The sequence below is a fragment of the Microcaecilia unicolor genome, chromosome 3 (genome assembly GCF_901765095.1).
Source record: "Microcaecilia unicolor chromosome 3, aMicUni1.1, whole genome shotgun sequence".
NCBI classification, from domain to species: Eukaryota; Metazoa; Chordata; class Amphibia; order Gymnophiona; family Siphonopidae; genus Microcaecilia; species Microcaecilia unicolor.
In genome coordinates, this window is record NC_044033.1 from 486,920,068 (window position 1) to 486,935,789 (window position 15,722).

The following is a 15,722-nucleotide window of genomic DNA, read 5'->3' on the forward strand; positions in this document are numbered from 1 at the left end:
GCAAGACCCTGGAGATACCTTCAGGAAGACTCAAGGAAGCAAATTCTAAGCTGTCAACGTCTAGGCAATGACGGCAAAACACTGGAAGGCAGGGTGTAGAAAAGATCCTTCGTTCTGCGTAATGAGTTTCAGAAAATACTCTCATCTCCAAGATTCTTCAGAGGACAACTCCAGAAGAAGAGGGAACTAGATCTGCCTGGGCCAGTATGCGACGATTAGGATCCACGGTCTTGCTTGAGTTTCAGTAAAGTCCTCCCCACAAGAGGAATTGGAGGATAATCCCACGAGAGACCGTTACCTCAATGAAAGAGGAAGGCATCCGACACTACTCTGTCATGGGCCTGGCGTCTGGAACAGAACTGAGGAACTTTGTGAATGATGTGAGTGGCAAAGAGATTCACCGAGGGGGTGCCCCACACTAAGATCTCGTGGACAACAGCCATGTGGAGTGACCACTCATGCGGTTGCATGACCCTGCTCAATCTAGTGTCCAGGCTGATGGATTTGCCGGCCAAGTAAGTGGCCTTGAGAAACATCCCCTGCTGGAGTGTCCAGTACCACATTCGGACAGCCTCTTGACACAGCAGATGTTTCCAGTACTCCCCTGTTTGTTGGTACAGTACATTGCAAACTGATTGTCTATTTGAATGAGTATAATTTGGTTGGACAGCCAATCTCTGAAAGCCCTTAGAGAATTCTAAATGGTCCAAATATCCAGAAGGTTGATCTGTAGATCTTATTTCTGGGCAGACCAAGCACACTGAGTGTGAAGTCCATCTAAATGAGATCCCCAGCTCAAGTGGGATGTATCCATTGTCAGCAACCTCTGGGGCTGAGAAATGTGTAATGGAAGTAACCTTTAGATTGTAAGCTCTCTTGAGCAGGGACTGTCCTTTCCCATGCTAAAATTGTACAGCGCTGCGTAACCCTGGCAGCGCTATAGAAATGCTAAGTAGTAGTAGTAGTAAAATGGATTGAATTGTCCACCAAACAGGAGACTGAACAAATTCTGGTGTCACTTGGATGACATCAGTTATGCTCCCCCATGGCTCGCCACCACTGGGAAGCTAGGGTCCACTAGGCAGTTCTCATGTGAATATGTGCCATGGGCGTGACATGGACAGTGGAGGCCACTTGGCTTAACAGACTTATCTTGCGAGACAAGACCTACTAGTTGGCTCGGACCTGAGTGGCAAAGGAGACAAGAGTGTCTGTCCTCAGCACAGGGAGAAAAGCCCATGCCTGCTGCATGTCTAGCAGGGCTCCTATGAATTCCAATTCCTGACTGGAATGGAGATGGGACTTGGGGTAATATAAAATTAATCCTAGTAGCTCTAACATTCAAATAATTATCCATATGGATTCCTGAGCACCGTCCTTTAACATGTCCATCACCAATCAATCATCCAGATAGGGGAACACATAGACCCCCCAGTCTGCATAGCAACGATGCAACTACTGCAAGATACTTGGTGAAGACCCCGGGAACCAACGCAAGGCCAAAAGACAACACAAAGTGATGTGTTCTCAGCCAAAATTGAAGATATTTCCTGTAGTCTGGAAGTATCAGGAAGTAAGTTGTAAACATCCTTTAAATCCAGAGAGCATATCCAATCATTTTCCTGGATCAAGGGGAAAAGGGTGGCCAGAGAAACCATCATGAATTTTTGACCAGGAATTTGTTCAGGGCCCTTAGGTCTAGGATGGGACACATCTCCCTCCTCTTCCTCTCTCTCCCCCCCCCCCCCCCCCCCGTTTTCTTGGAAACAAGGAAGCAGTTCAAAAAAAATCCCTGCCCTTCTTCCTCTGGTGAAATGGGATCAACCGCAGGAGTCTTATATGGGCAGAGAGCTCCTCCGCAAATACCTCCTTGTGCAGAGAGCTGATGTGAGACGCTCTTGGTGGGCACTTTGGTGGTCACTGACATCAATGCAAGGTGTAAACACCAGTTGAATGTAACAAGGGGCCACCTTTCCTGGAAAAATTTCGGCCTCCCACCCAAATGGCAGGTCATACGGGATGGTCACTTTTACTGTGCCTATGCTCTGCTGGAGCCAGTCACAAGCTTGCCCTTTGCTTTGACTGGGGTTCTAGTTGGGCACTGGGCGCACGGTGTTGACGAGAATGAGCACACTGGGGCTGAGCCTTTTGAGACTGGCAAGAGGAATAGCATACCTACATCTCAGAGTAGTATGGACCCTTCTTCAACTTGCCCAAAACCACTTGAATGAGGAGGATAGTGCAGAAGATGTCCAATGGAAGAGACTATCAACGGTATCAGTGTGTTTCTTGATGAGGTCTGCGATCTCCTCCACCTTGTCACCTAAAAGGTTATCCACCTGGCACGTGGCATCCGCCAACTATTGTTGGACCACGAAGTTCAAGTCAGAGATATGCAACCAAGAGAGTCTGTGCATCACTGTACTCTGGGCAGAGATCTTGGATGCCACATCAAAAGTGTCATAGTCACCCCTGGCCAAGAACTTTCAACACACCTTCTGCTGCTTGACTACTGTTGAAGAATCCGCCAAACCAAACACACTGTGCAACAAATTTCTGAAAGTATAGGCTCATGTAAACTTGGTAAGACAGAATACAGGAGATGAGCATACAGGCCTGATACATGTTATGCCCAAAAGAAACCAGGGTTCTAGTTCTCTGCCAGGTTGTCCTGAAGCATAGTCCCTAGAACTATTGGCTCTCTTGAGCACAGAATCGACCACCAAGGAGTGATGAGGAAACTACCCAGGGGAGCCTTCATCTGTGTTTTGTGTCTTTGTTTGAAGGAAAGAACCCAGCTGGCCAGAGAGGCTAAGCGAAAAAAAAACTTTTTGGAGCTTGGTCTGAATCCTCAACATCGCTACTGGCATTGGGGTAAAGAGTTGCGCCGGCATCGGTCGACATGGTTGCTAGGCCTGTCTCGAACACTGGGAGTGAGCGTGTTTCGAGCAGGTCTCCACCTGTGGAAATTCATCCATCTGCCTGCTGGAGATCGAGAATACTGAACGGTAGGAAGCATTCCGTCCCATAAGGCACAGTTCAAGTCAGTGCTCTCTTATCTCCACCTGCTGATAGACGGACACAACCCACACGTCTGCTGACACTAAGGAATGAGTATCGGTTCCAGAGATGGTCCGACTGCATCGAGCACAGCACTTGAAGTCATTGGGAACCTTCAATGACATGGAAGGAAAACTGCACGGCCAAATCAAGTGACTCGATGGTGATATCAAAAAAACGGCAAATCACCAAGAAAAAAATCAGGAGGGAAGAAGATTCTAAGTAGGCCTCATGAGCATGGAAAAATAAAAAAATTTAAAAGTGGGGGAAAAGTCTAAAACCATAAGGGGAGGGCAGGGAAAAAAAAAGAAAAATAAAGTGGGCAAAAAATACCCAATGAAAGATAAAAGCAGCAACACACCAGATGCTGTGAGGAGCCACAAGAAGCACGTTCTCTCTTCACGGTGGATGAAGAGAAACTGCTGGTCCAGCATTGTCATGGCTGGCGGGAAGGCACTCGCTCATGCGCAGTTGTGTAAATGTATACACTATTTTGTCACCATGCATACATTTTCATAAGTAAGTCTTGGAATAATTTCATAAAAACCTTTTTACGAGTAAAAAAAAGTTTATAAACTATTCCCTCAATATACATAATGTATGCACACAAATTTGTAAACACTGATCATGTCATGTGTTTTTTTTCCAATTTCCAGGTAAGAAGTAGACAAATAGTGCATCCCTCCAATACAGTATTTTTGTGAAGGAGACCAGCTTCATAATTTTTTTCAAACTACAAAATAAACTAACAATTCACCCTGTAATTGCTCACATTAGAAGTGATTTCATCTTTAGTAGTCCAGGAAGTACCTAATCAAAAGTTTCCACTGCCAACTAAAAGTTGAAAGACATACCTGCACTGAAAGAAGAGCAGATCATTTGAACTCCAGGTCGAGGACGCTCTGTGTATTTCACTGGCCTCTGACTACAAAAGCAAATAAACAAAAATGAACTCTACCTCTGGAGAACTTGCTATGTTTCACTTTTAAAATAATCAGGACAAAAAGAAGCACAAGGTAACAGACAGCTGCCCATCTATAAATAATCTGATGTGATATACCTCACTATAAGATTCTGTGAAAACTGATGAATGCTGATCTCTGCAATGTTTTTGGAGGTTTTCACATTGACATAACTCCTTCCTTACTCTCACAAATTAAGCACCTATCCAGTATTGTGTGTTAGGAAAAAGCAGAATTAAAGCAGTAGATCTCTAGGTATTTATTAAATTAAATACATGCTATAACAAACATGTATTTGTAATTGCTCAAAGATTAATCAATCTGTAGTACAGGAATTATACAAATTCTTAAAATCTATCTATTCGCCCCTGCTGTACCAGCTTCAAAGAGGCAAACAGCAGCAAAGTACTGGTTCTGATGTAAACTCAAACTCCAAAAATCTTACCCAAAATCAAAATAAAAAAAATTAAAATTAAGCAGAAAGCATATTTCACTTGTGCACTCCATCAAGGTGACTCATTTCTCCTGCTTAACAATAGCTATTCACCCATAACACATGGTTACTATTAGTCTCCTAAAAGCTACTACACCCAAATGTAACTTAATCCAACTCAGAGCACGATTAAGGCCAGTTGGCATCACTTTTGCTTGCATAATTCCTGAGGAGAAAAATACACAAGTAAAAAAGCATTTTATCATATAGACTGAAAATTGAAATTCCTTACCTGCAAAAGTTGGATATTTAAGGACAACAGGATATCAGTCCTTAGAAGTAGATGATGCCATAAAAAAAAAAAGCAGCTGAGCCAAAGACATACAAATAAATGTAACAGCTTTCAAGAGCAATACACTACACACGTGGGACCTCCTGCATCTGAAGCATCACATGAGACTACTTCAAGTATATATAAAGCAAAGACTAAGAGAAGTCAACATTTGAGAGAGGTAGGTGAGTTTCACGAGGGCTGATAGAATGCTGTCCTAATGATGCAGGTCAGCAACATTGGTTAATCCAAGGGCAAGCGGGCTATGTACTCTTCACAAAAGGAAATCCCTAGCAAGTTTTTCTTGAAAAAAAAAAAACAACCTGGGGAATAGAATACCAACAGGCAACAAAACATTTTTGTAGGAACAAGCCTTTTTGAATGTTTTCGTTTTCTTTTAACAAAAGCAACCTGGAAATAATAAACATGAGAAATAAGGGAGGATGGAACTGGACTGCAAAACTAGAAAAGATTAAACAGGACAAAGTGACCAAACCTGTCACACTGGAGATTTATTGTACATTTACACCCCACGTTTCTCCCACAGTTTTGCAGGCTCAAAGTGGCTTACAATGCACTGATAAGCTAACGCCAGATCAGAGGTGGTACAGATACAATTAATTAGATAAAATAGAAGAAAAAGGGTAAGAAGAGAATAGGGAAAGGATAAGCGAGTTCAAAATGGACCATAGACTTTAGGCCTCATGTTAAATCCACGGAGATGGCCGAACCTCGAGTGGCTAGAAGAGATGCAAAGCGACCAGGCACACCAGATGACCAAACATGATGGGAATGGAGCCGAAATCCGCTCCTCCAACTGTCCACGCCCGCTCCCTGGGCAGCCGACCCACACACTCACAGACTTCTTCAATGGCAAGCAGGCTGGTTTCACAGTTGGAATCAGCAGGACAGCACCTTCCAAGAGGACCCAATGATGCCACCGCAATGACCAACAGCTAGCAACCGACCGAGCGGCAGGTCGACATCGGCGGAAGATCCATAGCACTGAAGAAACCAGTGGCCCAGAAGAACAGACAGACGACCGCAGGCGGTGGATCAAACAAGCCCCCTGCAACCCACTGGACCCCGCTGGGTGATCCAGAATCGGTCCGCACCCACCTGCAGCCTCCACCACGCCCCCAATGCAAACGCACCACACTGCCACCCGACGCTAGAGGCGAGAAGGGAAATGATTGACCGCAGACGAGGGAACTGGCGACACTCAAAGCTCCGCGGACATCAACGATGGCACAGCCGAAAAGATCGGGCCAGACCATAGCCAGGCAACGGGCCGCAGCAGCAATGACAGCAGGAGCCAACGGCTCCTGAGTCTGCTAATCGGCATCCATTTTGGAATCCCTCTCCAAATGATAATAGAATGTAAATGTGCTAATGGAAGTCCAAACTGTATCCTTAAAAACCTCTTCGCTGAAGGCTGACCTCATGTGCCCCAGAAACCACTATGGCAATGCCATGAAAGAAAGGGATAGGGATTTTGAATTTTGCTCATGCCATTTTTTTTAATTGTAGCTCAAGGTGATTTACATTCAGTTTTAGTAGGTATTTACTGTCCATTTTGTAATCCAAGACGTGTATGGCATGTTCACGTTCATGGACATGCTGGAAAGACAACTCGTTATGGTGGAAATCTAGCACCACTTTAAGCAGAAATTTAGAGCACATAAAATCTTGTGTAGGGTGGGCAGACAAGTCACTAAGGCCCGGAGATCAACTTATTTTGTGTGTTGGGTGGGGGTGGGGGTGGGGGTGGGGGTGGGGGGTAGGATCTGATATAGGCAAATTCAAGTTACCTTTTCAAAAGCCAAGGTGAGGGGTCTAGGGACATAATGTTGGGGCATACAAGAATTCACTAACTCTGCGTGATTAGGATCAGAGAAGATCCGGACTGGATCAGTTCCCTCACAGGACTGTCACAAAAGAAGGAATCAGATCCGTGTTGTCCAGTAAGAAAGTATAATAACTCCCCAGTCTCTTCTGTTACATTCCTCACCTGGTTTCAGGCCTGCGTGGCCGAGTCGCCGGCGAGGCGCGGTCCGGCAGAGATAGCCGGCTATCTTGGTGGTGTTTCTCCAGGATAGGTCGGCCATCTTGGGATGGGCATCTCAGCTTATGGCGGCCATCTTGCGGTTGGCCGGCTGCAGGAAGGAAGCCCATTTTTGGGTGTTGTGCTTCTCTGCTGATGGGGGCAGCCATCTTGGATCAGCTAACATGCTTGAGACTGATTCCTACACTATTTAAAGCCCTGCCTCCAGTCCTTCGTTGCTTCGGCCTCAATTGTCTCAGAGGTCCACGCCGGAGTTCTGTTCACCGGCTTTTCTCAGTTCCTGTATTCCTGTGTTCCAGACCTCGGCTTGTTTTCCTGACCACGATTGTTTGCTACCTGCCTAGACCTTGGACTGATTTGATTATTCTTTGTCCTACGGATTACTTGGCTATTGGACTGTGTCTGATTGCCCGCCAGCCTGGTCAGCGGCTGTGCAGCCCCACCGGTTCCAGAAGTCCTGGTGGCCACCTACACCTGGGGGCTCAACTCCCAGGGAACGGTGGTCGCTTCCCAGGTGAAGCTAAGGGTTGTCTGGCTGCCTGACCAAGTGCAGTGCCACTCCATCTCCGCCGTGCTCAGTCGGGGCACAAGGACTCACATTCACCAGGTCATAACACCTTCTGACTTTCAGAAGAGGCTTTGCCACTAGAGGAATCTGACTGTATAGATACCGAAGGCCTTCGCTCCATTCAGGGATGACAGGTTGTGATGCTCACTTACCATGCATCCCTATTCCTCAAAAAAACTGAAAATGTATCTTCTTACAATGGTAAAATTATGTTCTTACTTGATAAATTTCTTTCCTTTAGCTGCAGCAGATGAATCCATCAACTGGTGGGTTGTATCCATCTACCAGCAGGTGCAGATAGAGATCACTAACTTAAGTGAATGGCATTGGATGACCAGCCCCTCTGTAAGCTAGTATATGTCTCATCACAAAGCAAAAGTAAAGCCATAACGAAGGAAACCTTCCTCACAATAAGAAGAGAAACAACAGAACCAGAGTATATTCAAATAAAGAGAAAACTCTTCCCATTTTTTTTTTTTTAGATTCTGAAACTTGTGTCTGAAACTGCAACAGCAAACCAAAGAACTGGAACAAACACACAGAGTAAATAGAAAAAACAAAGCAACGGTAAGCTAGGAAGGGATGCTGGATTCATCTGCTGCAGCTAAAGGAAAGAAAATTATCAGGTAAGAAAATAATTTTACCTTCCTTAGCGCAGGCAGCAGATGAATCCATCAACTGGTGGGATGTACCAAAGCGGTCTCTAAATAGGGTGGGACACCGTCGACCCCTAGACAAGACCACCATACCAAAAGAAGCATCAGATTTGGCAGCTATGTCCACTCTATAATGCTTGGTAAAAGAATGAACAGAAGCCCAAGTAGCCGCCCAACAAATTTCCTGTAAGAACAAGACCGAAGACTCCACCCACGAAGCCGCCTGCGCTCTAGTAGAATGAGCACGCAAGGGTTCTGGCAAGTTTCGACCAGCCAACAAATACTCTGAAAAAAATAGCTTCCTTAAGCCATCTCGCAATAGTCGGTTTTGAAGCCGCTAGCCCATGACGAGAACCTTGAAGGAGCACAAACAAATGATCTGTCTTCAGGAAGTCATTAGACATCGCCAGATAGCAAAGAACGTGATGCACATCCAAAAGATGAAGACTACAAAAAGCCACAGAAAAATCCTCTTCTCTAAATGAAGGAAGGAAAAGAGGCTGATTGAGACGAAAAGCCGAAATAACCTTCGGCAAAAAGAAAGGCACAGTACGAATCGTGACCCCCGCCTCTGAGAACTGCAAAAAAGGATCCCAACAAGAAAGGGCTTGAATCTCGGAAATTCTACATGCTGACGCGATAGCCACCAAAAACACAGTCTTCAGTTTGAGATCTTTATTGGAGGCCCTACGCGACGGCTCAAAAGGAGAACCTTGCAACGTCCTAAGAACCAAATTAAAGTTCCAGGACGGACAAGGGTGACGCAAAGGAGGGCGGAGATGAAGAGCCCCTCACAAAAAACAGACCCCATCTGGATGCGTTGCCAAGATGGAACCTGACACCCTTCCCCGAAAACACGCCAAGGCTGCCACTTGAACCCAAAGCAAGTTATAGGCCAATCATTTCTGTAAACATTCTTGCAAAAATGCCAATAGCTGAGACAGAGAAGCTTGAAAAGGAGACCAAGCACGGACCTCACACCATGCTACAAAAGTGCACCAAACACGGGCATACGCTGCCGAAGTGGAGCGCTTACGAGCCTGCAATAAAGTAGTGATGACATCAGAAAGCGAATGCTACATACCTGTAGAAGGTATTCTCCGAGGACAGCAGGCTGATTGTTCTCACTGATGGGTGACGTCCTCGGCAGCCCCTCCAATCGGAATCTTCCTAGCAAAGTCCTTTGCTAGCTCTCGCGCGCCCGCGCATGCGCGGCCGTCTTCCCGCCCGAAACCGGCTCGAGCCGGCCAGTCCAGTATGTAGCAAGACAATACAGTTCAAGGGAAGACACAACTCCAAAGGGGAGGCGGGCGGGTTTGTGAGAACAATCAGCCTGCTGTCCTCGGAGAATACCTTCTACAGGTATGTAGCATTCGCTTTCTCCGAGGACAAGCAGGCTGCTTGTTCTCACTGATGGGGTATCCCTAGCCCCCAGGCTCACTCAAAACAACAACCATGGTCAATTGGACCTCGCAACGGCGAGGACATAACTGACCTTGACCTAAAAAATTTACCAACTAACTGAGAGTGCAGCCTGGAACAGAACAAACAGGGCCCTCGGGGGGTGGAGTTGGATCCTAAAGCCCAAACAGGTTCTGAAGAACTGACTGCCCGAACCGACTGTCGCGTCGGGTATCCTGCTGCAGGCAGTAATGAGATGTGAATGTGTGGACAGATGACCACGTCGCAGCTTTGCAAATTTCTTCAATGGAGGCTGACTTCAAGTGGGCTACCGACGCAGCCATGGCTCTAACATTATGAGCCGTGACATGACCCTCAAGAGCCAGCCCCGCCTGGGCGTAAGTGAAGGAAATGCAATCTGCTAGCCAATTGGATATGGTGCGTTTCCCTACAGCCACTCCCCTCCTATTGGGATCAAAAGAAACAAACAATTGGGCGGACTGTCTGTGGGGCTGTGTCCGCTCCAGGTAGAAGGCCAATGCTCTCTTGCAGTCCAGTGTGTGCAGCTGACGTTCAGCAGGGCAGGAATGAGGACGGGGAAAGAATGTTGGCAAGACAATTGACTGGTTCAGATGGAACTCCGACACGACCTTTGGCAAGAACTTAGGGTGAGTGCGGAGGACTACTCTGTTATGATGAAATTTGGTGTAAGGAGCCTGGGCTACCAGGGCCTGAAGCTCACTGACCCTACGAGCTGAAGTAACTGCCACCAAGAAAATGACCTTCCAGGTCAAGTACCTCAGATGGCAGGAATTCAGTGGCTCAAAAGGAGGTTTCATCAGCTGGGTGAGAACGACATTGAGATCCCATGACACTGTAGGAGGCTTGACAGGGGGCTTTGACAAAAGCAAACCTCTCATGAAGCGAACAACTAAAGGCTGTCCCGAGATCGGCTTACCTTCCACATGGTAATGGTATGCACTGATTGCGCTAAGGTGAACTCTTACAGAGTTGGTCTTGAGACCAGACTCAGACAAGTGCAGAAGGTATTCAAGCAGGGTCTGTGTAGGACAAGAGCGAGGAGCTAGGGCCTTGCTGTCACACCAGACGGCAAACCTCCTCCACAGAAAGAAGTAACTCCTCTTGGTGGAATCTTTCCTGGAAGCAAGCAAGACGCGGGAGACACCCTCTGACAGACCCAAAGAGGCAAAGTCTACGCTCTCAACATCCAGGCCGTGAGAGCCAGGGACCGGAGGCTGGGATGCAGAAGAGCCCCTTCGTTCTGCGTGATGAGGGTCGGAAAATACTCCAATCTCCACGGTTCTTCGGAGGATAACTCCAGAAGAAGAGGGAACCAGATCTGACGCGGCCAAAAAGGAGCAATCAGAATCATGGTGCCTCGGTCTTGTTTGAGTTTCAACAAAGTCTTCCCCACCAGAGGAATGGGAGGATAAGCATACAGCAGGCCTTCCCCCCAATCCAGGAGGAAGGCATCTGATGCCAGTCTGCCGTTGGCCTGAAGCCTGGAACAGAACTGAGGGACTTTGTGGTTCACTCGAGATGCGAAGAGATCCACCAAGGGGGTGCCCCACGCTTGGAAGATCTGGCGCACCACTCGGGAGTTGAGCGACCACTCGTGAGGTTGCATAATCCTGCTCAACCTGTCGGCCAGACTGTTGTTTACGCCTGCCAGATATGTGGCTTGGAGCACCATGCCTTGACGGCGAGCCCAGAGCCAAATGCTGACGGCTTCCAGACACAGGGGGCGAGATCCGGTGCCCCCCTGCTTGTTGACATAGTACATGGCAACCTGGTTGTCTGTCTGAATTTGGATAATTTGGTGGGACAGCCGATCTCTGAAAGCCTTCAGAGCGTTCCAGATCGCTCGCAACTCCAGGAGATTGATCTGTAGACCGCATTCCTGGAGGGACCAGCTTCCTTGGGTGTGAAGCCCATCGACATGAGCTCCCCATCCCAGGAGAGACGCATCCGTTGTCAGCACTTTTTGTGGCTGAGGAATTTGGAAAGGACGTCCCAGAGTCAAATTGGACCAGATTGTCCACCAATACAGGGATTCGAGAAAACTCGTGGACAGGTGGATCACGTCTTCTAGACCCCCAGCAGCCTGAAACCACTGGGAGGCTAGGGTCCATTGAGCAGATCTCATGTGAAGACGGGCCATGGGAGTCACATGGACTGTGGAGGCCATGTGGCCCAGCAATCTCAACATCTGCCGAGCTGTGATCTGCTGGGACGCTCGCACCCGCGAGACGAGGGACAACAAGTTGTTGGCCCTCGCCTCTGGGAGATAGGCGCGAGCCGTCCGAGAATCCAGCAGAGCTCCTATGAATTCGAGCTTCTGCACTGGGAGAAGATGGGACTTTGGATAATTTATCACAAACCCCAGTAGCTCCAGGAGGCGAATAGTCATCTGCATGGACTGCAGGGCTCCTGCCTCGGATGTGTTCTTCACCAGCCAATCGTCGAGATATGGGAACACATGCACCCCCAGCCTGCGAAGTGCCGCTGCTACCACAGCTAGGCACTTTGTGAACACCCTGGGCGCAGAGGCGAGCCCAAAGGGTAGCACACAGTACTGGAAGTGGCGTGTGCCCAACTGAAATCGCAGATACTGTCTGTGAGCTGGCAGTATCGGGATGTGTGTGTAGGCATCCTTCAAGTCCAGAGAGCATAGCCAATCGTTTTGCTGAATCATGGGGAGAAGGGTGCCCAGGGAAAGCATCCTGAACTTTTCTTTTACGAGATATTTGTTCAGGGCCCTTAGGTCTAGGATGGGACGCATCCCCCCTGTTTTCTTTTCCACAAGGAAGTACCTGGAATAGAATCCCAGCCCTTCTTGCCCGGATGGCACGGGCTCGACCGCATTGGCGCTGAGAAGGGCGGAGAGTTCCTCTGCAAGTACCTGCTTGTGCTGGAAGCTGTAAGACTGAGCTCCCGGTGGACAATTTGGAGGTTTGGAGGCCAAATTGAGGGTGTATCCTTGCCGGACTATTTGCAGAACCCACTGATCGGAGGTTTTGAGAGGCCACCTTTGGTGAAAAGCTTTCAACCTCCCTCCGACTGGCAGGTCGCCCGACACTGACACTTGGATGTCGGCTATGCTCTGCTGGAGCCAGTCAAAAGCTCGCCCCTTGCATTTGCTGGGGAGCCGCGGGGCCTTGCTGAGGCGCACGCTGCTGACGAGAGTGAGCACGCTGGGGCTTAGCCTGGGCCGCAGGCTGTCGAGAAGAAGGATTGTACCTACGCTTACCAGAAGAGTAGGGAACAGTCTTCCTTCCCCCATAAAAACGTCTACCTGAGGAGGTAGATGCTGAAGGCTGCCGGCGGGAGAACTTGTCGAAAGCGGTATCCCGCTGGTGGAGCTGCTCTACCACCTGTTCAACTTTCTCTCCAAAAATATTGTCCGCTCGGCAAGGGGAGTCTGTAATCCGCTGCTGGATCCTATTCTCCAGGTCGGAGGCACGCAGCCATGAGAGTCTGCGCATCACCACACCTTGAGCAGCGGCCCTGGACGTGACATCAAAGGTATCATATACCCCTCTGGCCAGGAATTTTCTGCACGCCTTCAGCTGCCTGACCTCCTCCTGAAATGGCTTGGCTTGCTCAGGAGAGAGCTTGTCCACCAAGCCCGCCAACTGCCGCACATTGTTCCGCATATGTATGCTCGTGTAGAGCTGGTAAGACTGGATTTTGGCCACGAGCATAGAAGAATGGTAGGCCTTCCTCCCAAAGGAGTCTAAGGTTCTAGAGTCTTTGCCCGGGGGCGCCGAAGCATGCTCCCTAGAACTCTTAGCCTTCTTTAGGGCCAGATCCACAACTCCAGAGTCGTGAGGCAACTGAGTGCGCATCAGATCTGGGTCCCCATGGATCCGGTACTGGGACTCGATCTTCTTGGGGATGTGGGGATTAGTTAAAGGCTTGGTCCAGTTCGCCAGCAATGTCTTTTTGAGGACATGGTGCAGGGGAACAGTGGACGCGTCCTTAGGTGGAGAAGGATAGTCCAGGAGCTCAAACATTTCAGCCCTGGGCTCGTCCTCCACAACCACCGGGAAGGGGATGGCCGTAGACATCTCCCGGACAAAGGAAGCAAAAGACAGACTCTCGGGAGGAGAAAGCTGTCTTTCAGGAGAGGGAGTGGGATCAGAAGGTAGACCCTCAGACTCCTCGTCAGAGAAATATCTGGGGTCTTCTCCTTCCTCCCACGAGGCCTCACCCTCGGTGTCAGACACAAGTTCACGGACCTGTGTCTGCAACCGTGCCCGGCTCGACTCCGTGGAGCCACGTCCACGATGGGGGCGTCGAGAGGTAGACTCCCTCGCCCGCATCGGCGAAGCTCCCTCCGCCGATGTAGTCGGGGAGCCCTCCTGGGAGGTGGCCGCAGTCGGCACCGCACGCGGTACCGACGTCGGGGACCTCACCCCGGGCGATGGGCCAGCCGGCGCCACGCTCGACGGTACCGGAGGCGCAAGCACCGCCGGTACCGGAGGGGTAGGGCGCAACAGCTCTCCCAGAATCTCTGGGAGAACGGCCCGGAGGCTCTCGTTCAGAGCGGCTGCAGAGAAAGGCATGGAGGTCGATGCAGGCGTCGACGTCAGAACCTGTTCCGGGCATGGAGGCTGTTCCGGGCTGTCCAGAGTGGAGCGCATCGACACCTCCTGAACAGAGGGTGAGCGGTCCTCTCGGTGCCGATGCCTGCTGGGTGCCGACTCCCTCGGCGACCCAGAGCTCTCGGTGCCGACGCGGGGAGGGGACCGGTGTCGATGCTTCTTCGACTTCTTCCGAAGCATGTCACCGGAGCTCCCCGGCACCGACGAGGAGGACGTAGAATCCAGCCGTCGCTTCCTCGGGGCCGAGGCCGAAGGAGGTCGGTCTCGGGGGGGCTGTACCGCAGGAGCCCTCAGGGTAGGAGGAGACCCACCCGAGGGCTCACCGCCACCAGCAGGGGAATGGACAGCCCTCACCTGCACTCCACTCGATGCACCACCGTCCGACGACATCAGGAGACGAGGTCCCGGTACCACCGACGTCGATGCAGCTATCCGATGTCTCGGCGCCGATGCAGAGGGCCGATGCCTCGATGCACTCGATGCACTGGCAGCCAAGGAAGAAGGTCTGGACGCTGATGACGTCGATGCACACGATGACCCCGGTGCCGATGCCGACGAAGAGCCCGAGAACAAAACGTTCCACTGGGCCAATCTCGCTACTTGAGTCCACCTTTGTAAGAGGGAACACAGACTACAGTTCTGGGGACGGTGCTCGGCCCCCAGACACTGAAGACACGAAGAGTGCCTATCAGTGAGCGAGATTACCCGGGCGCACTGGGTGCACTTCTTGAAGCCGCTGGAAGGCTTCGATGTCATGGGCGGAAAAATCACGCCGGCGAAGTCAAAATCCGAAATGACGAATTTGGAGCACCAAAACTTTAAGGGAGAAAAATCTCGACCGAGGCCGAAAAGAGGCCTACCCCGACAACGAAAGAAAACTTACCGGGGCAAAAACTGGAAATACGGGAAGAGGCAAACGAAACCCAAGGGGGTTTCCGGAGCACTTTCCGAACGAAAAGAAACTTTTCCGAAGAAAAAACACGTCGATTAGATAACGGACGCGCGAGGTCGACTCTCCGGGGCTCAACACGGCAAAAAACACAGCCGTACCGAGTGCGGACGAAAGAAGACTGGCCGGCTCGAGCCGGTTTCGGGCGGGAAGACGGCCGCGCATGCGCGGTGCGCGCGGGCGCGCGAGAGCTAGCAAAGGACTTTGCTAGGAAGATTCCGATTGGAGGGGCTGCCGAGGACGTCACCCATCAGTGAGAACAAGCAGCCTGCTTGTCCTCGGAGAATATCCCTTTTTCCTCAACCGTGACCGTTCAATAGCCAGGCCGTATGACCAAAGTGGTAAGGGTCCTCCATGTTTATCGGCCCCTGATGCAGAAGATCGGGCCGAACCAGAAGACGAAAAGGCGACTCCACCAGGAGCCGCACCAGATCTGTATACCAGGGACGCCAAGGCCAATCTGGAGCTACCAGAATGACTCGGACTGTGTAGAGCAATCTTGAGGAGAACCCTTCCAATCAAGGGCCAAGGAGGAAACACATACAGACGCGCTTTCTCTGGCCAGGGTTGAAGAAGAGCATCGAGACCTGTTGACTTGGGTTCCTTTCTTCTGCTGAAGAAACGAGGAACCTTGGAGTTCTTGCGTGTCGCCATGAGGTCCATGATCGG

The 15,722-nt window shown here is 50.0% G+C and overlaps 1 protein-coding gene across 1 annotated transcript in view; it reads right to left on the bottom strand.

Moving 5' to 3' along the window:
- PHIP (pleckstrin homology domain interacting protein) overlaps positions 1 to 15,722 on the bottom strand; it is an 863,049-nt gene that overhangs the window by 705,756 nt on the left and 141,571 nt on the right. The window contains exon 9 of the mRNA XM_030199061.1: positions 3,915 to 3,985. Within this exon, the coding sequence (XP_030054921.1) occupies positions 3,915 to 3,985 (71 nt within the window). The remainder of the gene's footprint in view (positions 1 to 3,914; positions 3,986 to 15,722) is intronic.